At 41.2% G+C, this 25,123-nt stretch overlaps 1 protein-coding gene across 1 annotated transcript; it reads right to left on the reverse strand.

Annotated features, from left to right (window-relative positions):
* Positions 1-6,107: 6,107 nt before the first annotated feature.
* LOC134628459 (interleukin-2 receptor subunit beta-like) lies at positions 6,108-23,698 on the reverse strand. Its single transcript, XM_063475136.1, has 10 exons — positions 23,637-23,698; positions 22,568-22,778; positions 22,353-22,464; positions 21,537-21,627; positions 21,183-21,270; positions 20,953-21,086; positions 14,124-14,346; positions 8,552-8,636; positions 8,378-8,450; positions 6,108-7,017 (listed from the first exon to the last, which is right to left on the reverse strand). Exons 2-10 carry the CDS (start codon positions 22,656-22,658, stop codon positions 6,229-6,231), a joined length of 1,686 nt encoding a protein of 561 aa, XP_063331206.1. The 5' UTR covers positions 22,659-22,778; positions 23,637-23,698; the 3' UTR covers positions 6,108-6,228.
* Positions 23,699-25,123: the final 1,425 nt, after the last annotated feature.

Below are 25,123 nucleotides of genomic sequence, written 5' to 3' on the forward strand. Positions count from 1 at the left end.
AAACTGAAGGCAAAGAGACCCACAAACAGTAAAGGCCTAGCAGAGCATCTCAGTGGAGGACACACAGCATTGGGTGATGTATGGAAATGTATTTAATACCAGATAATAAACAGATACAAAACTTTTGCTTTGAATTTTGAAATAAAGCTGAAAGTCTGCACTCCAAGCACATATTGATTGTGTGATTTAAAATCCTCTATGGTGATGTGCAGAGGTGAAATTACAATCAATACTTTTGATAATAATGAGCTGTAATCCATTATTATCAAGTTGTCTTAACAACTTCCTAAAACACCAACAGTGAAGGAGAGAGGATATTTTTCCCATATTGGTTCTTTTATTGCCTCCCTGTTAAATCTAGAATATAATTTAAAATTATTCTCCTCACATACAAAGTCATTAATAATCAGGCCCCAGCTTATCTTAAAGAAATCTGTTTCATCCCAATAGAGCAGTTTGCTCTTAGACTGCCTGCCTATTAAACTAAAATATAATAAAATAAAAATTAAATATCAGTAAGAACATAGCAGTCCGGGTGTGTTCAGTGTTCTTTCATTTCCATGTCTGTAAGGTAATTCAGGCTTTACCATTGCCCTATATAACACTTCTTTGTGTCTATCATATCTAGTGTGACGTTTGAAAGCGAGTTCAAAGAAAAGAACAGAAGCAACACAATGTGGATGTTTTTACTGATGGTAGAAACTGGGTGTAGCAGGAATGAGGCATAATGCGACCATGATTCTGCATACTGGAACATTTTATTTTATTTCACTCGATGACTACACTCACACTTACACGGCTGCTGCTCCCCAGCTGCCAGCCACACATATCCACAACAACAACGACATGACAGGACCCAGTTCAGTCTTTTAACCCGGCGAGGCATGATTGCAGATGCCCTGCAGGTGCTTTTGCCTACCCTGCAGCGGCACCGCCGACCACGCCCCGCCACACTTGGCGAAATGATTGGTCACATATTTTGACATGTCATATTAGGAACTGTAAAACACCACAATAGCCACTATGAGTATGTAAGTTTTTCAATTCCCTTTGTACTCTTTATCAAGTTACTTAACATGTCAGCCACCAACGGCAGGTACAACAGCACCTTGTAGACTTGTAAAAGTGAATCAAACTTTATTTGTTAAATTTTTTTCACTATGACTGTGAAATAAGTGAAGTGAAAGTATTATGATTTCAAAACTAGTGCTTAAACACTTAAAACAGCCACACAAACCTTAATTTCATGTCTTTGTTTTTTCTGGACTTTTCAAACTTAAATAATAAGTTCTGTTTTATTAAGGCTATTTTTAAAGAGTCCTTGGGAAATATGTCTTCTTGCTGGGAGAAGCTTGAGATCTCTTACCTCTGTATAGTACAGGGTTTATTACTAATTTCTACTAAAAATTACTATTGGATTAGATACTTACTTGCAACCTGGCTGGCACATACGTTATTGTCAGTTGCTTAATTATTAGCAATTACCCGGTGTGGTCACCAGGAAACTTTAGAGGGTTGTGTAAGGAAGTGCATCCGGGATTATATCTTTGCCAAATCAAGCACAAGAATCCATCCACTGAGGAAACCCTGTGGAAATAAGGGCAGCAGCGTAAAATATCATTATGTGGGCCCTACAAGCACTGATAGCAATTCACTCGTACATTTTCATTACTTATATTGTATTGTCCAACCAAATCCCTTAACGCAACTATTGTGCACTCATGCACCTTGTAGAACAAAGTGTATTGTATAAGAAATGGTGAAAATGTGGAGCAAAAAATCATTAGCTGTCAAGGCTGCTGCTGCTGAACCATCACCAGTAGTACCAGCAACAGCTAATAACAAGGCTTTGCAGTCACAGGAGGCTGGTGTTGTTAGGACCAGCTGTGGAGAAGCGCAGGAAGAGGGACTGAAGTCCTCAGGAGAGAGTGAAGAAGAGAAACAGGAAGGTGACATTAACGTGGTGAGAAAATAGATGGAGGGACATAAGCAAGGATTCAAGTAAAATGAATGGCTACTTTGACCATGAGCCACTCCTAAAAACGGAATTGTACCAGAAACAACTGGTTGGGCCACCCTTAGCATCAACAACTGCAATCAAGTGTTTGCAGTAACTGGCAATTAGTCTTTTACAGCGCTGGGGAGGAATTTTGGCTCATTCATTTTGCAGAATTGGACGGTTGTCATGACACAGCATCTCAATCCAGTTCAGGTCAGGACTTTGACAAGGCTGCTCCTAAGTCTTCATTTTGTTTTCCTTAATCCATTCAGAGGTGGACTATTGGTGTGGTTTAGATCATTGTCCTGCTGCAGAACCCAAGTGCGCTTCAGCTTGAGGTCATGAACAGATGGCCGGACATTCTCCTTCAGGATGTATTGATAGACAGCAGAAGTCACAGCTCCATTTACCACAGCAAGTCATCCAGGTCCTCAGGCAGCAAAACAGCCCCAGACCACCACACTACCATCATCTTACTGTTTGTATGATGTTCCTTTTCTAAAATGCTGCGTTACTTTTATGCCAGATGTAATGGGGCACACACCTCGCAAAAGTCCGTGTCAGTGCACAGAGTATTTTCCCAAAAGTCTCAGGGATCATTAGGATGTTTCCTGCATTTTTTTAAATTTAGTGTTTTCATAAAAGCCTTGTTTTAAAACTTTTTGTCCTCAATAACAGAAAAAAAATTAAAACAGGTAACACTTTATCCAGCTCCTAAATCTATAAATTCTGCACTCAGCTTTGCAGTCTCCAGTATCATTGATGTGCATTCAGATGCTGCTCATTTTACGGTTTTGCTCGTTTCTTCACTTTTTCCCAACAAGCTACCTTTTAACTCCATCTTTCTGCATACCTGGCTTACCACTACACCTGCTGTCTTCAGAATGTCTGCCCGCAATGTTGCGGGCCACAATGTAGTTCTGTCCATCCTTGATCACCCATAGTGCTAAGCAAACCAACTAGAGCTTGTACGGGAAGAGCAACGTTATCCAGAGTCCAACCATCACCTGCTCTGATCGGAGGAAGCTCCAGTATATTCCGTAGCTCTTTTAATGCTAATTGTCTGGGTTGCCCATAACGCTCATCAAGGGCTTTGATGGCTTGAGTGTATGAGTGAGAAACATAGGAAAAGGCAAGAGCTAATCGTTTAGCTTGGTCTACTTTCAGATGATCGAGAAGGACATGATATTTAAAGTGCTCTGTCTCATGAGGGTCAAGAAGGTTGGTAAGGGCCATTCATAACATCCTATACTGCATTTCATCTTCTCTGGTAAGGTCTGGGAAAGAAGGACCCTTAAGCTTGTATACATGTGTCCTACTGGTAACAGGGTGACTAGAACTAATGAATAATGAGTGTGGAAGGTTTCTGTTCATGCAAACCATCAGATGTGGCTGGGTGCTGCTTTATAGGAGGGCCTTTGTTCAGGAATGCAAATGAGGGGTCGAGCGGGGTCTTCATCTAATGGAACAGCAGGTTGAACACAGGAAATCTTGTGGGGACCCTGCAGTGGTGTGGTCGGGAAGTTAAAGGTAGTCTCATCTTGTGTAGGAAAAACTGGTCTAGGCAAAGCACCTGAAGGAACTGCAGCATCTAATATTGATGAATTCAGTTACGGAGGGCTGGCAGCAGTAACTGTACCAGAATGATGGCTAACCTGTGGGGCCTGAGAGAGTGATTGACAGGCTGCTGGATCAATCACTGCTCATGTTGCTGATGCGTTTGAGGAATGGCTTGTAGACTGCATACAGAGGATTTAATTCCATCAGATGAGACTGTGCAAATTGAAGATCTGGAGGACCTGCAAGAATGGGGAGGAGAAAAATGAATCATGAACTGCCTAATCTCCCTCATCATCATCAGGAGTTCCCTCATCACCTCATCTTGATTGGTAGGTAATGGAATAGGGCGTGTCTCTGGCTGGATTTCTACCTCTTGGGGAGGGTCCTGCAGCCCATGTTTGTCTGTGTCAATATGCTGACATTTTCTTTGACTCTCTGTCTCACATCTAGTACTTCTAGCTCCAGGATACTGAATCTCATACTGTTATAGGTAGGCAGGGGGGCGACTGTCACGACCAGAATGTCTCAAACCTTCAGTTAATGGCTGCTGTGAATCCATGACAATAACACTACTCCGGCTCGAAGGACCATGTTTGTAGGAAGGCTCAAAGAAGGTTGGAGCTTGTTACCATCATGGGCTCATCCAGTCAGGATGAAAATGAAGAGTCATCAATCACAGGTTTCTCCTATTTTTTAAAAACCCATATTAAAGGAAAGACACACATGGACTGCTAACTCTCAGCTGCTGCCCCATGTGGGAGTGAAGAAAGAGTGAGCTGTAGGTGAGTAGCAGTCCTTATATAATGGGTGACAGGTGAGTGCAATTAAGGGCAAGCACCACACCCAATCAAAGGTGAGGAAAAGAAACAAGGTGCATCTGGTGAAGTGAGTGTGCTCAAAAGTGAGTCTTTACAACAGGTGTATTGATAGATTAATGGATGCATGGATTGATTGATGGATGATAGTAGTGATATAATGGGACTGTTTTCGCCCCCCCAACCTCCCTTTACCCCAGTCACCCCCTCAGGCGTGTTCTTAATCGTTAGTGCATGTACGTGTCCACAAGCATCACTGACAGCCGGTGGTAAGGGGGGATGTCAATATCAGGCACAGATAGTGGTAGGAAAAGTAAAGTTCTCTACCTGCTGATTCAAATATGTGATTCATGGTCAAACCCTTTTTAAAGCTGCATATATTGCATTATATAGTGATTATTCACACAGCTCTGTTGGTGCCCGTCTGGTTGCTTGAAGAAAATATTTAATCTAATTTTGATCGTTGTTTAACAATCAAGTTGTTATTAAAAAAACAACTAGATAGAGGAAAAGACAAACTTTATATACATTAGAACTTTTCACAGTGGTCACTGTTCAACATCGAAAAAAAAGGGCGGTGTGAATGTGACGTCTGAGTAACAGCGCTTTATTACGGCCAATAAAATGCAAAAACCCTCTATCCTGCGCACTCATATCCTTCTTGAAAGTCCAAATTTTAAACCCGAGTATGTTTTTGAAAGGGTTCGTATACATTTCATTAGTCGCGCGACAACATTTTTTTCTCCAAGAAAAAATTAAATCTTTCATCACTTCTTCTCAAACAGACGTCAGAGCGACGGAACCACGTACCGACATGACCGCCGAAAACAACAGCGGCAGCAGTGACGCTGGTCAGTCTTCTGATTCCTAAGATTCATCCACGTTTAAAAACTGGCTTGATGACGCATCATATGCGCCAGTGTCAGCGTGGAGCCCTGTCCCCTCACCCCCACAACCCTGGACAAACGACAGGGACGAGGAAGAGGCGGGTCTCCCGACATCGATGCATCAGAGTGGGATTGGCCACCCTTTCAAAACCCAGAGAAAACACAGGAACAACTTTGTGTTAAAGATGCTATGTATATTTATTTTAAAAACAAAAACAAATGCAATCTCTTATATAGATCAGTAATGTTAAGAAGTAAACTTTATGTTAGCTGCCGTTCAAATGTAAGTTAGAAATGTTAATAATTATTTGACACGGGACATATGATGGCGACAGACACAGCTCTGTTATTATTCTGCTGTTGTCCTCGGGGCTGTCACAATATCAAATTTTTCACAAGACATATCTATACCAGTCTATATCTAGACATTTCATCTTCAAATATCCTGGTTATGGTTAATATGTGATTATCATGATACCCTCTAAATGACATCAGTTCACACACTATACAGATAACACAACTATCTCAGCTATCTGGAGCTTACATTCCTTTACCAACATTTGTTTCAGTACAATAAGCTACATGCCATTTAGATGATCTCACTAAAAACACAATATAAACGCAAACAGTTTTATTCATATAACCACATTATTATTAATTTCGGTTTAGTTTTTCATTAGATAATGCATTTCTTTTTTAACAGTAGAAATATCTGATGTAACAATTCACTTTTAAAAGCAAGGTTATAGTGCACAGTTCTGATATATGAAAGATAATTTTGCATAACTATGAAAATAAAAGAAAATGCATTTAAAATATAAAATACATTGAATATCACCACCACCATTACTAAACAGCGTGAAAGGGATAAAGATTTATGTGATGTTACACTTTCCTGAGAACTGATTGGTTGTCATACATGTGATACATGCTATTTTGTCCTGCTAGTTGAGCCTGCTGTCTGTTCTCAGCCCTCCTCCTGTTTCACTAGCATATATCCATCACCAGAGGGCTCCACCGACCTGCCTGCTGACAACAGAGCAAACCCCTGTGTCATGTGACCTGTCTCCTCTCCACTACTGCTAACACCTGAATCCAAGCTGGGAAGCTCCGGGCTGTCAGCCTGCTGTTTCTCCACTCGCTCATAATCAGAACAAACCGGAATAAACTTGCCAAACACACCTCTGCTGCTTCCAAACAGCCTCTGAAAATCTGCCTTTTGTTCATTCCCTCCCTCCTTCTCTTCCTCACCCTCAGGTTCCTCATCATGGCTATCAGTCATATTGATGCTATCTGCCTCCATGCTCTCTTCACTGACCTCTTCACTCTGGAGCCTAAATCGATCATTGTCGAGCCTCTCAGTTTTCTCGTAGTCTGAAATCACCTGCACTGGCTCACTGTTACTGCTGCCTTTGAGAAGCAACATTAACATCTCCTTTTCTTTCTCTCTCGCTTCATCGCTTTCCTGTTCTGTGCTTTTTCCTTCACCCTGAGCACCAACAGGGCCATAAGGCGTGTCAGCCGCACAGGGCTTCAGATTCCCAGCAGTGAGTGAGGAAATAGGAGGAGGGCTACAAAGCTCAGAGTAACTTGGGTTAGTGAAGCTGGAGCTGGTGGAGTCATAGCTGCCTTTGTTCAACACCATCTCCTCATCTGGCTTGTAGGCCACAGCAGCATCCACAGGTGAGGTTAATTCTACAGTGATCATTTCCACTGGTTTCAAGAAGGAATGAAAGTATCCACTGGGGAACCCACTCTGGAGGAGAGAAAGTCACAGGGCAGAAGAAGAGATTAGACAGATTTGAAATATATAAAACATTAAATCTGCACTTTAATGGAATTAAATAGGTAAGCATCAGGTGTTTGGGGTGCTTCACTCATTATTCTGTCCCTCGGGTTATTTCTAAGGTACGTTTTTTATAAGTTTGTTATATGATGGGTCATAATCATTCTTTCTGTAATTAATTGTAGCAACGTGTCAGTAAATATGTTTATTCCTGATCTTCTCTGGGCAAAGCCTGCCATCTAGTGGGTTAACAGGGAAGCAAATGTAAGAGCTCAAGCAGTGTTTTTTCTCCCAGCGCTCGACAGGAAAGGTCCATTTCTCTGTGTCTCTGTAAATTTCTGCATCTGTTGCTCTTGAAAAGGCATAATCTGTAAGTGTGGCAAAACGATTGGTTGTTCTCACTTATTAGTACCTTGTTCAGTAAAGTAAAGAGTTTCTTGTGTGTTTAGTGAGTTTGTTACATTACTAGCATAAGCTGGCTGTTGGTGCTTTGTTTAGCCTGCTAGCATGAAACATACCAGCATGTGGTATTAGCTGGATTTCTTGACATGCTATGCGGGTGTATTGTCGATGCTGAGATTGGGTAGTGACTGTTTACATAAGGCAACAATATTGAATGTAATCTTTGTGTATTTGTATGGAGAGTCAATACACTGTATTCTGTTTCTGTTATTACAGGTTTACAAAAGAAAAATAAGGATCAGTAAAGCTCTGAAGAATGCGACACGGTCTCCTGAGTGTTCACTGAAGCCATTTAATGTTTAGCTCTCTGCATAAGCCAGATAGACATTCAGCTGAGGGCAGAAGAGTCATACGTTACTGAATTTCAATTGCTTGGATCATAAAGGTCATAAGTCTGTGGCTGGATCAGTGAGCCAGGCAGACCTGGTTACACCTCCCACAGAGTTCACACCTATCTGCAATGCTCTGTCTTTTTATGGTACATGTTGTATTGGTCTGCTTTTTAAGTTGCGCTGAGCTTATTTTTTTGCTTTTAGACTCCTTAAACTCTCCGTAGCTCCCTGCTACTTTACAGAGTTTTTTTTACAATGAATATTTTTTGACATGGAAATTAGACCTTGATGCAGTCTACCTCTGTGGCTATACAGTGAGCCTTGTTCCCAGCAGGCAACAGGTTAACAGAGAAAAATATTGTGAAGTGACTGTTGTTGTTAAATGGTGCTGCATAAAACTGTATTGGACTGAAATCAAATCATGGTATAATAGACTTCCCCATGAACTTATCCAGCATCTGAGCACCTGAAGTGTCCACAGTAATATCTAATGCATGTGTTATAATAGAGGAAATATCTGCGGTTCATATGCTTACCTGGATTTCTCGCAGGAAGGATTTTCCTGGGTCCGGTATGGGTCGACCTTTGATTTTCTTTACCATGTAAACCCTAAAAAAATCAGAAAGTCAGAAAATGACTTGAGAATATCAAAATAGAAGAAATGATAATAATATTATATGCCATAGAAAGTTGTGTCTGTGTGCACGTACCGGGTGGTTTTGTGAGTGCTTAAGAGCAGGCCTGCCAGCAACACCACCAGACAGACTATTGTTACAGGCACAACAAACGTATTACCTGAAAAATACAGGACAGAATAGGTCACAGTGGCTCAGAAACATGAGAAAACCAGTTCGTACAGCCAAGTCCATGAGACACAGACAAGTTTGCTTCTGCAGGCCGATACAGTGAATTTGAATCAAGTGTATGGAATACAAAAATACAGACATTTTCACTTATGTCCTTGATTTAATTATTATTACTAATCCTTGAGTGCAAATCCTTTGTATGTGACTGTCTGAAGTCAGAAACCTTCAAAATGCAATTTCTTCCCTTTACTGCAGCCTCCTTCAGTTGCTGTTTGCTTCTGGGTCTTTCTTCTGTTTGTCTTCACTAAGTGAAAGGTATGCCACGTTGGGCTGGGGTCATGTGACTGATTTGGTCTTTTATGAACATCTCTGTTCCTTTTGCTGCATGTTTTAGGTCATTACAGGCCCATCCTGTGAGTTCGTAATATTTGACTGAATCAGAAAAGAAAGTATTGTTGTTGCTGTAGCTGCTCTGTAAGCATTCATCAGTAAAGACCAGCTAAACATTTCCATCAGCAGTCATGCATGCCAGTGCCATGAAGCTGCTGAGTTGTTGATGTGACAACCCTCTAATTGTTGTAGGACCTCTATGTTAAGTCTCTTTTGGTTTTTAGCCCATTCAAGGCCTTGCACTGGCACCTCATATGGACTGCACATTTTATGTTCCCATGAGCAGCTACTAAATGGAAACTGAACTCTTTGATCAACTCAAAGGAAACAGGCCAGATGTGGACATTGATACTTTTGAATCTGAGAATAAATTCAACTTCAACATTATGCACTCCATACTGTATATAAATGGCACTTGTTTTGCACATGTCCAACTGACAACCTCTGTATATTTTATTCTATTGTTTATTCTATTGAAATATATATATATATATATATATATATATATATATATATATATATATATATATATAGATAGATATAGATATATATATAGATGTAGACACACACACACGTAGATATACTATACAGTGGCTTGCAAAAGTATTCGGCCCCCTTGAACTTTTCCACATTTTGTAACATTACAGCCACAAACATGAATCAGTTTTATTGGGATTCCACGTGAAAGACCAATACAAAGTGGTGTACACGTGAGAAGTGGAACGAAAATCATACATGATTCCAAACATTTTTTACAAATAAATAACTGAAAAGTGGGGTGTGCGTTAGGGCTGGGCTATATCATACCGTTCACGGTAATACCGGTGTAATGTTGGGCAACGATAAGAAAATGAAATATCGCGATAGAATATGGGTAAAACGTGCATGCGCAGTGCCTTTGTTTACATACGCACATGGCGGCGACGCAGAATGAGAAGGGTGAAAGCGGATCGTTGAATGAAACAGATGAACCAGAATTGGTTTGTAAAAATGCTGCAACTTCAGTGGTGTGGAACTGGTTTAGCTTTCATCCGTCAGATACATAACAAAGCACTATTTTTGGTAGCGCATGCTAGCGGGCCGTCGTTATTACCGTGTTTTTTGGAATATACGGCACACCTAAAATCAATCCTTTGATTTTCTGAAAGTCGACAGTGGCCCTTATAATCTCGTGTGCCTTATGTATGAATTCTGGTTGTGTTTACTGACCTCTAAACGATTTTATGTACACGGCACTTGAAAATCTGTCAAATGTTTTAGTACGACTTTGCTAAGCTACGAACCCGCACCGCTTGATGGATTGTCGGAGCATTATGGCTATCGTAGGCAGGAGCCTCGCGGAGTGATACGTACTGTGCTTCAACATAATATTACCGTATTGTGTGTGTATAACCTCTTTTTAAGTTTAGTGGATATTATACATGGTTATGCTGAGGATATGTCGGCCAATTTCCACTGGAAATGCCTTTTGGTTAAACTGTCAGCAAGGAATTTGCACTGTTACATTTTTATATAACTTTAATGCACATAAAAAACAGCTGCTTGTTTAAGTGAAAATACATTGATGATATTTTTTTTTTTTTGCACTAATAAAGTTGAGTTGTAAAGTATTTTGTCTAGTGTCAATTATATCGTCAGCTATATCGTTATCGCGGATTTTCAAATGTATATCGTGATAAATATTTTTGGTCATATCGCCCTGCTCTAGTGTGCGTAATTATTCAGCCCCCTGAGTCAATACTTTGTAGAACCACCTTTTGCTGCAATTCCAGCTGCCAGTCTTTTAGGGTATGTCTCTACCAGCTTTGCACATCTAGAGACTGAAATCCTTGCCCATTCTTCTTTGCAAAATAGCTCCAGCTCAGTCAGATTAGATGGACAGCGTTTGTGAACAGCAGTTTTCAGATCTTGCCACAGATTCTCGATTGGATTTAGATCTGGACTTTGACTGGGCCATTCTAACACATGGATATGTTTTGTTTTAAACCATTCCATTGTTGCCCTGGCTTTATGTTTAGGGTTGTTGTCCTGCTGGAAGGTGAACCTCCGCCCCAGTCTCAAGTCTTTTGCAGACTCCAAGAGGTTTTCTTCCAAGATTGCCCTGTATTTGGCTCCATCCATCTTCCCATCAACTCTGACCAGCTTCCCTGTCCCTGCTGAAGAGAAGCACCCCAGAGCATGATGCTGCCACCACCATATTTGACAGTGGGGATGGTGTGTTCAGAGTGATGTGCAGTGTTAGTTTTCCGCCACACATAGCGTTTTGCATTTTGGCCAAAAAGTTCCATTTTAGTCTCATCTGACCAGAGCACCTTCTTCCACATGTTTGCTGTGTCCCCACATGGCTTGTGGCAAACTGCAAACGGGACTTCTTATGGTTTTCTGTTAACAATGGCTTTCTTCTTGCCGCTCTTCCATAAAGGCCAACTTTGTGCAGTGCACAACTAATAGTTGCCCTATGGACAGATTCCCCCACCTGAGCTGTAGATCTCTGCAGCTCGTCCAGAGTCACCATGGGCCTCTTGGCTGCATTTCTGATCAGCGCTCTCCTTGTTCGGCCTGTGAGTTTAGGTGGACGGCCTTGTCTTGGTAGGTTTACAGTTGTGCCATACTCCTTCCATTTCTGAATGATCGCTTGAACAGTGCTCCGTGGGATGTTCAAGGCTTGGGAAATCTTTTTGTAGCCTAAGCCTGCTTTAAATTTCTCAATAACTTTATTCCTGACCTGTCTGGTGTGTTCTTTGGACTTCATGGTGTTGTTGCTCCCAATATTCTCTTAGACAACCTGAGGCCGTCACAGAGCAGCTGTATTTGTACTAGTGATGGGTCGGTCGCGAACGAAATGGCTCTTAGAGCCGGATCTTTGACGTGAACAACCCGAGCCGTTGGTTGCTTTTTTTCTTTCTCTCACCCTCTCTCTCGCACTTTTTTCCGCTTTACTCCACTTGCGAGCCTTGTGCTTTGCGCTGGGCCGAAGGGGGAGGGGCGGCAGTTACACTCTAAGTAGCACAGGAACAGAGCGGGAGGGAAAGAGAGCCAGGGACAACAACGTCACATTAGAAAGGTATAGTAATCATCCACAACTATTTTCAGTTGCGGATGATAAAGGATTCAGAAAGTTTATTCATGCAGGCCCATATGACAGAGAATATGCATGTTTTTTTTGTTTTCATATTGTAATTTATATTTAATTGTGTTGTGGTTTGTGCTGTTTTTTTATGTTGTTTCATTTTAAATTTTTTTAAAAGGAAAAAGCTGAAAATTTAAATAGTTAAAAGTTGAACTGTGACTAGTTGGTTTTTGTATTATATGATTTATTTATTATATTTTATGTGGAGTGAATAAATAAAAGTATATTTATGGTGGCCCCTAGAGACAAAGCACGTACAAACTTCAAAACACGTACAAACCCTGAAGCACGTACAAACTCCAAAACACGTAAAAACTCCAAAACACGTACAAACTTCAAAACACGTAAAAACTTCAAAACACGTACGAACTCTGAAGCACGTACAAACCCTGAAGCACGTACAAACTCCAAAACACGTAAAAACTCCAAAACATGTACAAAACACAACAGAAGTGCTCCAGAATGCGAGGCGCAGTGTTGAGTTTTTGTTACCTAGTGGCTACACAAGCCAGCAAGTACCAACGACCGGATTTGGTGTGTGGTAGTAACAGGTAAATGAAGTTTTTTTTTTTTTTTAATTATTTGACTATATATGAGTGCTTGTGTATAAATACACAAACCATACACATATGCTTTCAATTGTGTAATTTAAGTGATCTAGGTAGCTCTGTTTTGGAAGTTCAGTTAACTCTAGGAATGTGTTTTGGAGTTTGTACGTGCTTTGTCTCTAGGGGCCACCGCATATATTTATATATAAATAAAACCACTTTTTTTTTTACATTAGTAATTCCTTTTGTGCATAATTTTATATTATTGTTAATAATAAATTAATTAAAGCAACAAAACAACCTGAAGAGCCGGCTCTTTTTAGGGAGGCGAGCCGAAAGAGCCGGTTCCCTAAAAAGAGCCGAAAATCCCATCACTAATTTGTACTGACATTAGATTACACACAGGTGCACTCTATTTAGTCATTAGCACTCATCAGGCAATGTCTATGGGCAACTGACTGCACTCAGACCAAAGGGGGCTGAATAATTACGCACACCCCACTTTGCAGTTATTTATTTGTAAAAAATGTTTGGAATCATGTATGATTTTCGTTCCACTTCTCACGTGTGCACCACTTTGTATTGGTCTTTCATGTGGAATTCCAATAAAATTGATTCATGTTTGTGGCTGTAATGTGACAAAATATGGAAAAGTTCAAGGGGGCCGAATACTTTTGCAAGCCACTGTATTTAGTATACACATTCAGTAATGTGCATATACTCTTATATTGTACATATATTTATTCATATAACTCTCAGATTTACCCATTCTTATATTTTGCTTGTTCTTATGTTATTGTATTTTTGCACACCTCTATTGCTTGTGAAGTTCGCACACAAGAATTTCACTCGCATGTTCTGTACCAGCGTACCTACACATGTGATGTGACAATAAAAGTTATTTGATTTGATTTGATTTGAATATAGTCGTAACTGGTTGATGTTTTATTGATAGTATTATTGTTGTCTGCCATTTTTCTTCTTCTTTGGCAGCTAACTAGTCTCACTCTGTTTGTTGTAGACAGACCACTCCTACCTCATAACAACCGGCTACTGTTTCTTTGTTTCTGAAATATTCCACTTTTTCTGGTGACAAAGTCCTATTGAATTTGAATTGAGAGCCAGCCCTCTCTCTCATCTCTCCCTTAGTGGTTTAGTGGCAGTTACCACTTGTTCACTTTTCCCTTGTATGTTGAAGGTTATGAGTGAAATTACAGCACTGAGCATTTTTCAGAATGACTTTTCCCCCTCTATGCTGTGTATTACACACCAACACACTTTAAACTTTAAACATTTTCCTGTATACATAATTATTCCATGCTGCAGTAATCATGCTCAGCATGAATGAAATGGAAAGGTTTTGACATTGGTATGTTATGTTAAACAAAACAGTTTGAGATAAATGTACCTGATGTTGGTTTTATTTTCCCTACTTGTGACTCCCATGATGCAGTGGGGCTCCAGTCACTCCAGGCTCCCTCGGGTTGAGGTTTAACAGACCGCACACGAACTCGTGCCTCGTACCTCTCGCCTTGCATCAGCAAATCTTGCTCCAGCTCTGCCTTGCACCCCGGCTGTATCTTGCATTCCTGCTTGCACTGAATGCCAGGTTTTTTGTGCACAGCGGGATCCTGACACACAGAAAGCAGTGCGGGGTTGAGGATGAATCTTGATTGGATTTCACACAGCCACAGGGTTATCATTTAAATGTGCACTTTCAAGATCACTTTACGTTTAAACTTGTTCACACTAGGGCTGCCACAAACGATTATTTTGATAGTCGACTAGTCACCGATTATTTTTGCGATTAGTCGACTAATCAGGTCATGCATCCATTGGACGTAAAACGTACAGCTTATTGCACCAGCATGCATCTGTTTTTATATAACTATCATTAGCTTACAGCTTTAAGTGTTTAAGGTATGTGCTAACTAAAAATAAAGACAAGATGATTGTAATAGAGTGAATTGTTGCCCCCCAGTGGTAAAATACAGAAGTGCCTGTTACAGGGCTAGTTCTTGGTTGACCAACTTATAACAAAAAGGGTACGTTTTATGCACCGCTAAGAAAACAACAAGTTAGTGTGTGATGTCTTGCTGTTCAATAAAAGCACGTATCCACGTCCTTCTGTTCTGATCTTTTCAAGACCCTAATCAAGAATATCACAACTGGCGACGAGGATTCTAAAGATTTCCACTGCGTGCCAGAAGCTGTAGAAGGGCTGTGTTCACATGTAAAGGAAAAACACACAAGACGTTTTTCTTCACGGCTGCAGCGGAACAGCTTTGGTGAGCTAACATGGCGATGCATGTGGGTCGTGTTGAAGAGTATAATGAATCGAAGGAAGATTTTGAGTCATATTTGGAGCGTTTGGAGCAATGGATGTTGGCAAATGATGTTTCCGATGAGAAGAAAGTGTGCACGTTTCTCTCTGTGATCGGAGCAGATACATACAGGCTGCTAAAGAATCTTGTGTCTCCGAGGGTACCGAGTACCATGGGATATGCAGCGCTGACCGCGGCGTTAAGTGCGCATTATAAGCCGACTCCAGTGGTGATAGCTGAGCGTTTTCGTTTTCAGAAACGTAACCAGAAAGAAGGGGAGGCAGTTTCTGACTATGTTGTCGCCCTGAGGCAGTTGTCAGCCACATGTGATTTTGGACAATATTTGGATGAGGCCCTGAGGGATCGTTTTGTTAGTGGGCTGCGTTCTGATGCTGTGCAGCGCAAGCTACTATCAGAAAAAGATCTTACATTTCCACGTGCATGTGAGATTGCCATATCCATGGAACTCGCTTCGAAAAATACGATGGAGTTCTCAGGACGCCAGGACCCTCACCACGTAAATGCCTTGTCAAATGCTCCCAATTTTTCCAACAAAGGATGGAGAGGACAGAACAGGCAAGAGGGCAATAACAAGCCAAAGAACTGGAAGGGACCTAAAAAAGACACAGGAGTGAAGCAACCATGTTATCGTTGTGGTGGAAAGCATTCGGCACGTGAGTGCAAATTTAAGAGTGAAAAGTGTCATGTTTGTGCAAAAATAGGACACATTGCACGTGCTTGCAGGAATAAAAAATTCAGTCAGCAAACTCAGTATTTGGAAACTGAGGATGAATGCTCAAGTAGGAATGATGAAGCTGAACTTTTTGGAGTATATTCAATGTACTCCATCACCTCCAGTGAGAAGGGATACACAGTGGATGTTGCGCTTGGAAACAAGAACACCACCATGCTGCTGGATACAGGATCAGCAGTGTCGGTGGTATCAGACAAGTATTATCAGATGCATCTCACTCATTTCCCTATAAAACCAGCCAGTGGGCTAAAGCTCAAGTCCTACTCAGGCCAACACATTGCTGTGCGTGGATGTATTATGTTACCAGTACAGTATGGGACTCAAAACATCACCTTACCACTGATCGTTGTTCAGGGAGACAGACCAGCTCTGATTGGACGAAACTGGTTAAAGAAACTGCAGCTGAACTGGAAACAGATTTTCACAGTACACAAGGTACTGGTGCAGAAAGAAGCAAAGCCAGGAGTACTAGAAGTGATTCAGCGCCATCAGGCAGTGTTTTCGGATGACCAAGGCTGCATCAAGGGATTTAAAGCTAGAATCCACACTAAACCAAACACTACACCAATTTTCTGTAAAGCTCGCCCAGTTCCTTATGCACTAAAAGAAGCTGTGGAAAAGGAGCTGGACAGATTGGAAAAGGTGAAGGTCATTTCAAAGGTTGAGAAAAGTGAGTGGGCATCCCCTATTGTTACTGTGCCAAAAGCAGACAAAACAATTAGGATATGTGGTGACTACAAAGTCAGTGTCAACCAGTGTGTTGAAGAGGAACGATATCCACTGCCTAATACGGAAGATTTGTTTGCTACTTTAGCTGGAGGAACATCCTTCAGTAAACTTGACCTTTCTCATGCCTATCAGCAGCTACAGTTAGATGAAGAATCAGAGAAGTATCTGGTCATCAACACACACAAAGGTCTCTATAAGTACAATCGCCTCAGCTATGGTGTTTCCAGTGCTCCAGCTCTTTTCCAGTCTGTGATGGATCAAATCCTTCAGGGGATGGAGCATGTGACCTGCTTTTTGGATGACATCCTCATCACTGCTTCATCTGAAAAGGAGCATTTGAAGAGGTTGGAGGAAGTGCTCACACGTCTGGAGAAGCATGGTGTCAGAGTGAAGCTTTCCAAGTGCCATTTTCTTCAGAGCAGTGTGGAGTACCTGGGACATCGTATTGACGGGGATGGACTGCATCCTTTAGAGGAAAAGGTAGCAGCCATAGCAAATGCACCAGAACCAACAAACGTCACTGAACTGAAGTCCTTTCTTGGTCTTCTGAATTACTACAGTCGATTTTTGGAAAATCCATCCACCATTCTTCAGCCTTTGCATAACCTGCTGAGAAAAGATGCTAAATGGATTTGGAGCATGGAATGTGCAAAAGCATTCAAAGATGCAAAAAGTCTACTGCTGCAGAACAAAGTGTTGGTGCATTACAGCACAAATCTGCCATTGAAGTTAGCCTGCGATGCGTCACCTTACGGGGTGGGCGCGGTCATCTCTCATGTCATGGAAAATGGAGAGGAAAGGCCTGTGGCATTCGCGTCAAGAACATTAACTGAAGCTGAGCGAAAGTATGCCCAGATAGAAAAAGAGGCCCTTGCCATAATTTTTGGAGTAAAGAAATTCCATAAATATCTGTATGGAAGGAAATTCACCCTCATAACAGATCATAAGCCACTGCTGGCTATACTAGGGCCAAAGTCAGCTGTCCCAACACTCGCTGCACTAAGAATGCAACGCTGGGCTCTTATTCTAATGGCATACAATTATGACATTGAATATAGAAGATCAGCTGAACATGCAAATGCAGATGCGTTGTCACGTTTACCTCGGAATACACCAGACAACACTGCAGAGGAAGGGAGTATCTTCTATTTCTCACACGTGGAAGAGCTACCAATAGTATCTAAAGACATTGAGAGAGCAACCATGAAGGATCCAATCCTCAGCAAGGTATGGAGCTACACCATGAATGGGTGGCCGAGTTATATGCAAGACGAATCACTTAAGCCTTACTTTACACGCAGACACGAGCTGTCAGCAGAACAAGGATGTGTTCTTTGGGGACAACGGGTCATCATTCCACCAGTTTACCAACAGAAAGTGCTGGAAGACCTGCATCATGAACATCCAGGTATCTGTCGTATGAAAGCACTAGCCCGCAGTTACCTGTGGTGGCCAGGCTGTGATGGTGATATACAAGAACTGGTTCAAAGCTGCCCAGTCTGTCAGGCTGTGCAGAAGTCACCACCCGTTGCACCACTCCATCCGTGGAAGTGGCCTGAGAGAGTTTGGCAACGGATTCACATTGATTTTGCTGAAAAAGGCAAGCAGTACTTTTTAGTTGTCATTGACAGTCATTCAAAATGGCTGGAAGTGTTCCCTATGCCATCCATTACCTCACACAACACCATTGAGGTTTTGAGAGGGTTATTTGCTTCTTATGGACTTCCAGAAGAGCTTGTTTCAGACAATGGACCTCAACTTGTGTCAAAGGAATTCAATCAGTTTTTGGAGTTAAATGGGATCAGACACACAGCTGTTCCTGCCTATCATCCTGCATCAAACGGGGCAGCAGAGAGGTCAGTACAAATCCTGAAACGATCCCTGATGAAGAATGTGCTTGAAGCAGATGGTAAGGCCACGTTGCCACTCAGTCATCGTTTGGCAAACTTCCTTATCATGTATCGCAGTACACCGCACACTGTGACGGGTCGTACACCAGCAGAGTTGTTCCTGAAACGTCAGATCCGGACTCGCTTCAGCCTGCTGAAACCTGAACTAAGCAGACACATTGAACAGAAACAGTCTGAGCAGAAGCGACACCATGATTGCAGAACCCAGCCTGTTCGTGTTTTTTCGGAGGGAGACGCTGTGCGTATCCGAAACTTCAGGGGGGGGGAAACAAAATGGACTCATGGAACAGTTCTGAAGAAAATGGGAAGTGTTACTTACCTGATACGAGAGGGACAGAGAACACGCACAATACATGTGGACCACCTATTACCATGGAGACAGACTGTGGAGAAACCCCCAGTTATGTTTTCACCGGTTCCAGAGGGACGACCAGAAGTGATTATGGACGGTGCTGTTCCAGAGACACCACCCAGTCCACCTGGGATTTTAACATCACACCCCTCACCTCCTGAACCATCTAAACAGACAACCGATGAACCATCAGTATCCACCCCAGAAACCACCCAAAGCCCATCTGTGGAACGCAGATACCCAGAAAGACGCAGAGTTCCCCCAAAGAGACTGAATCTTTGAAAATGTAGAATTATGTTTTAGTTATTTACTGCCAGTTATTTTAGAAGTGAGCAGTTAATAATACAAGTAATGGCTATATTTGTTCATTGTTCGAAAGGGCCGCAGAATATTTCTTTTGGGGGGGGGGCAGTGAAATACATTCTTTAAAGGGTTGCTTATTTCAATTACAAATCTAAAAGGGGAGGAATGTAATAGAGTGAATTGTTGCCCCCCAGTGGTAAAATACAGAAGTGCCTGTTACAGGGCTAGTTCTTGGTTGACCAACTTATAACAAAAAGGGTACTGATAGGTTTGTAGCTTAACCCGATTCGCTGGAACGTTGAAGACAATGTAATTACACAGCAAGCAAGACACGAAGTAGGCAAAGTTCTTTATGTTTCACGTGCACGGGAGAGAACTGGACAGGCGCCGTTCCTTCGCTTGACCCCAGTTGCTCTCGTCCGCTCCCCCGTAACACTGCTCTTTTATTGTGGTTACATGAATATGCATAGGGTCATTAACATATAACAGCGTACCCAGGTATACATGTGAACAAAGAATGCCCTGTGTGTGTGTGTGTGTGTGTGTGTGTGTGTGTGTGTGTGTGTGTGTGTGTGTGTGTGTGGATAAAATGACTTCCTAACCCTGCTGGCCTGGAAGTCCAGCAGTTCATCTAAACAAAATGCACTTAGACTAAAACAGGCATAGATACGTTTATCCTACCATAAAACAATAAGACAAGGTATGACCTCTCCCATGCTCCCAGGATGTGGGTGTGAAAGCCAGAGTGCTCTGGAATGCACACAACGTATGTCTACAGACTACTAAGGATCAAACTTCTATTAATCTACAACTAATTATAAAACTCTAAGCATATATGAGTAGATATTTCTAAGCATAAATGACAATCAACAATACAAAACCTAACAGGTACGTTTTATGCACCGCTAAGAAAACAACAAGTTAGTGTGTGATGTCTTGCTGTTCAATAAAAGCACGTATCCACGTCCTTCTGTTCTGATCTTTTCAAGACCCTAATCAAGAATATCACAATGATAGTTTATTAAATTTTAATGAAATTTGCAGATTGTTTCGGTGGAGTTTAATAAACTCAGCCGTCTGCTCCTTGCTATCTAAAATGTAACAGGACACCGAAGTAAATTCTCAAGCATCTCACACTTCTGATAATCAGTTGTCTGCTTGACGTTTATTCAGCTGTGTAAAAACTATAACTTTAATCTCAGCCAAACCGATTTACTCAGGAACAAATAAAATACTAAAAAAAAGCCAAACAATAACATTTTTAAGTTATCTAAGTGACTTATATATGTTTAACCTGAGTAGCGAAAGACGGCGGTGGGTTTGAAAACGATTTGCCGGGAGTCCGGTGTTCTCACGGGCTCTACTGAGCCTTGCCCCCGGCTAGCTATCGAGCTAGTGGGTAACAGACGTCTCCGAAAACGTCGGAGCGCTTTTGAAAATATGTGGTGTCTTGATAAACTGAGCAGATATTTGAGGTTTACACAGTTACATTCTCGCCTGAAAATATGTCAAACGTTTATTTTGTGACCCAGAAAGAATAATAAGAGTAATATTAAAACTAGCTAGCTGCCGCCATTGTTGGAAACTGAGCTGGGCTGCGCTATGAATTCTGGGACAGAGCTACTTCTTCTTCTTCGGGGTTTAACGGCAGCTGGCATCCTTGTACATGCAGTGCTGCCATCTTCTGTTTCAGTCCGCTATTACACTCTTAAATCCTACTACTTATTCCTGCGTTTTTTGTAAGCTTCAAACGACGCGTCGACTATTAAATCAGTCGTCGACGATTTTGATAGTCGACGTAATCGTGACTAGTCGACTAATCGTGGCAGCCCTAGTTCACACTGTGTCACAAAATCTAAACTTACACTCCATGACTGATCCTGCTTCTTCCATTGCAGTTCACTTCTGTATGAACTGATCCTTTCATGTTCAGGGACTTGGGACAACCAGGAAACAGAGGTGAAGTAGACTTTTGGCTCTGCAGGCGGATTCACCTTTACTGCAAGATCACGAACACAGTTGTTTTAGGTCACCATGAATAGCTCACACTGTAAATCACAAAGAGCCAGTATATTATACTGTAGATTACACTCACTGTGACAGGATGGCTTGAAGGAAGTGATTACACTCTGCTTCATTTGGTTGCAGTTCAGATTAAGGGACAACACATGGAAAGACAGAAACTGGAAAAAAAAATGTTTGAAAAATATTTACTGTTAGAAAACATTTATCACAGAAGTTTCTGTGTGGCAAACTTCAAAGGGGGCTTAATAAAAGCTTGATTTTGTCAAATGACAGAAAAACTAACTATTTGGGAAGGTGCAATGACTGCCCCGAGGCTTTCTGTAGAATATTAGCTCTGATTTCTAATTAAACTACAAACTGACATATAGGATAAATGATTTTATCTCGGGGGCTCAACAATAATTAGATTTTTTCACACACTCACAGCATATTCAATTTCAAAGATCAGGGAGCACGTCTTTAGGGCTGGTCTGGAGATGTCAACAGGCTTTAGGTCACAGGAAGCGCTGTAAGAACTGAAAAAACAAAAACAGTATTAATCTCTTTTTGATGCACATGATGACAGGTGTGATTCATGTATTCTGAGTATTATATTGTTATGGCCCTGGCCATAATTTGTTTTGGTGGCTGTGTTTTTCTTTGTCTGTGTCTTTAAATCTTTGCAGGCCCTGATTGGATGAGCTGACGACTGCTGATTGGCCGCATTCAAAATCCCTCACCAGCAGTTGTCCCGGGGCAGCCACTGACAGCAGCAGCAGATCTGACCCTGGCCTCCAAAACCCATGACATTGGTGCCTGTGATTTTTTGCGGTTTTCCCAGTTTTGTATATAGTGTGTACATTAGTTTTCATTGTAAATAGCACTTTGTAAATAGCACTGGAACAGAAGGGGTGAGCTGCCTATTGTTTCCTTGCGCTGTTTTCTCCTGTTTATCACAGTTAGGGAGTTAGGTGTAGCGCTTGTCTTTTGTTTGGTTTTTGGTTTCACATAGGGTTTAGATAGCACCTCCTCCTGACTTAGCTTGTTTTGTTTGTTATTTTGGCCTTTGTTCACCCCTGAGCTTCTTTATTCCAGTGTAGCAAAATAAACCACCATTCATTAAGAAATTGGTTTTCCCTCTGTGTATGGTTTTGGGGACCAGGGCGGGGTCAATCTTTTCAAATTTATGTTGCGTTCCTGTACCCCTAGACTGGGGCGTAACAATATGTTGAGGTTTTCTCTTTGTGACTGAGGTCCTTACAGGCGGCTAGATGTAAATTGAGCATGTATCGTGCATGCAGTGTCATCAGACACGTATTTGCTGTTCCACAAACATGTGATGATTTTATTGTAGTCAGTGTAGCAAGTGAGATCTGTGAGAATTAAAACAGGAGAGATGAAATGAAAATGAGTAAATATGTCAAACAACAGATCTCAAAGTTAGTTAATTATGAATCAAGAGGATTAAAGACTAACTCTCTGGCAGGCTGGGACACTCATCACTTCTGCAGAGCAGCAGCAGAGGCAGCAGAATAAACAGGGAAAGGGTTTTCTTATTTCTCTCCATTAAGTCGACAGTTTTCTTTCTTAGAGGCCGCTGGGATGGTGACTCGTGACTGTGACTAGAAGATTTGAAGGACTGTAGTTGCTTTAGGTATTGACTGACTGCTTTCTGATTCTTCTCATCCTGCAAAGGTAAACACATAAAATAAAATGTTACCATGTTAGCAACATGATTAGAGACGACACAGTTTTATTTCTCCAAACAGTCACACATCAATCCACATGGAAAAAAAACACAGTTGGCTTCAGATAAACAGAATAAACAGAGGACGGAACAACAGACATACAAGTGTTTCAGATCCTGCCTCAGTTTGTAAAACTAAAAACAGTGATGATGTAATCCAGACTCCTACTGTGTATACTAAGGAGCACTTAAACTTACTGTGTTTTAATTTACTTTCATCCATTTTCTTCTACTTATCCAATTTAGCATCGCAGCAGTGAAAGCTAGAGTCTATCACAGCTTGCACAGGTCGAGGGGTAAGGTGCACCCTGGACAAGTCACCAATCTGTCAGAGGTCCAATAACTAAACTTTACTATATAACACAAAGTGCTGTTCAGCAACTGTTATTGTGGTTTGGAGACATCTACATAAAATGAAACTGAATTGAAATCATAATTTACATGAAGCGCTTCAAAAATTAATGTTTCCATTGGTGTTGAATTTGTGGTCTTTTCTTTCAGACATGAATCTCTACCACAGCCTCGCAAACTGTTGGCTGCTTGGTTTGTGTTCACCTTCATTTGATCTGCTCCACCATGGCAAATAAAACTGATACATAAATAACAACAACCTGATCTCCTGGATGTTTTGTTACACAAAAGCAATTTTCACTCAATCTTAAACTGAACAAAATTCAGTAAAACATTTTTTAATATTGTGCAGTTCGAACATCAAACAGTTCTCTTTTAAAACTAATAATACCTGTACATTAAAGCACACACGCTGTCCATTGAAAGACTTCAGTCAGTGACACTTACCTGCTGGCTGAGCTGCAACTGATCTGCTTCCAACTGCTGACTTAATTTCACCTGATATCCTGTCAAAGAGCATCACATGAGGGTGTTACTTTCTTTTCATATCAAATGTAACCAACTAAAGTGACAAGACAAAAAAAGGGGGGTGAAAAGTCTCACTCTTCTGACGAACATTTGAACTTCTGATTGTTTCAGTTGAAGTATTTTAACCCTTTAGTTTTATCTTATCCAATTCTTCAACTTATAAACGGTTGTATATAACAGTACTTGCAGTGCACCTGTCTGAATAACTCTGAGCTGATAACTTCAAGCATGCAGTATCAGGTGGAAACTGGCTGTTCTGGGTTGTTGCTTCAGTTTTTCATCCTTGACTTTAGTACAGCCTGTCAATTCCCCCACCCTGTTGTATTTTTGACCACACACACACACACACACACACGGGCACACATTATACTATTTCTAAGTATTAGCAGTAGCTCCGTTTGCATGTGGATTCTGTGAAAAACAAAATGAGAAAGAAACTGTTTGTGTGGATTTCTACTTTTTGTGGTTTTGTAGCCAAGTGCAAGCTGACCCACAAACACCCACATCCTCACCTAATGTGTTCACATTATACATTAAATGACTTTAAACATGTTATCTGTGCAAGAACACATTTATGTTCAAGCAAACCTTTTTTTTCATAGTGATCAATACAAACATATTAAGTTTAAACAGCATAGTACTGAAGTTGGTTTAGATTCTCATTCACATAATAAATATCACGTCACATTAGATATTCCAGCTTTGCCCCAAACATAGAGCCAGACTCATAAAGAAGATCTTCAGATCACATCTTCTATAGAACAAAAACTGTGGATCTTTCTGAAAACTCAAATGTTCCACTAATCTGACAGGTTCACATCCTGCTCAAAGCTTTTCAAGTTGATATAAAAGGTGTGAAGGGGGAAATTATGCTGATTGATCCTCTTAAAATGAGCTTTGGGAGCTTTCAGTTGTGTGCTGCAACTCACAAAAATGTTTCAAAGCAGGCAGCTGTTTATGGTTTCTGTAACAGGTGGTCCAAATGCATGAAGGCAATATCACTTCCTCCCTGATCTACTGTTAAAAATATATCAAAGTTTACATGGAAACTGGGAGGCTCTGCAGTGAGCGCTCATGGGTGCTCAAGGTGACAACGTGGCATTCAGTACTTTAACAAGATAAAAGCTCTGAAACTGTACAGAATAAAAAAAACAAGAGATAAAAAGTGGAAGTGATCCAATTAAGTCAAGATAAATTTGATGTCAAGGGAGTCTCAACATGAAGGAAGAAACTTATTGTGGTACATTATGTTGTGAGTCTGCTTATATTTGCTTTGTTATCTTGTCTGTGCACATGCAAATGTTCTGACCACATAAACCTACCTGACAGCATTAATGCACTGCTGCTCCTCAGTGTTGGTGTAGAAGCTGAACTTTTACTCTGCCAAATCTACCCAATGCCTGAAA

Source organism: Pelmatolapia mariae, linkage group LG6 (genome assembly GCF_036321145.2).
Source record: "Pelmatolapia mariae isolate MD_Pm_ZW linkage group LG6, Pm_UMD_F_2, whole genome shotgun sequence".
Classification (NCBI taxonomy): Eukaryota; Metazoa; Chordata; class Actinopteri; order Cichliformes; family Cichlidae; genus Pelmatolapia; species Pelmatolapia mariae.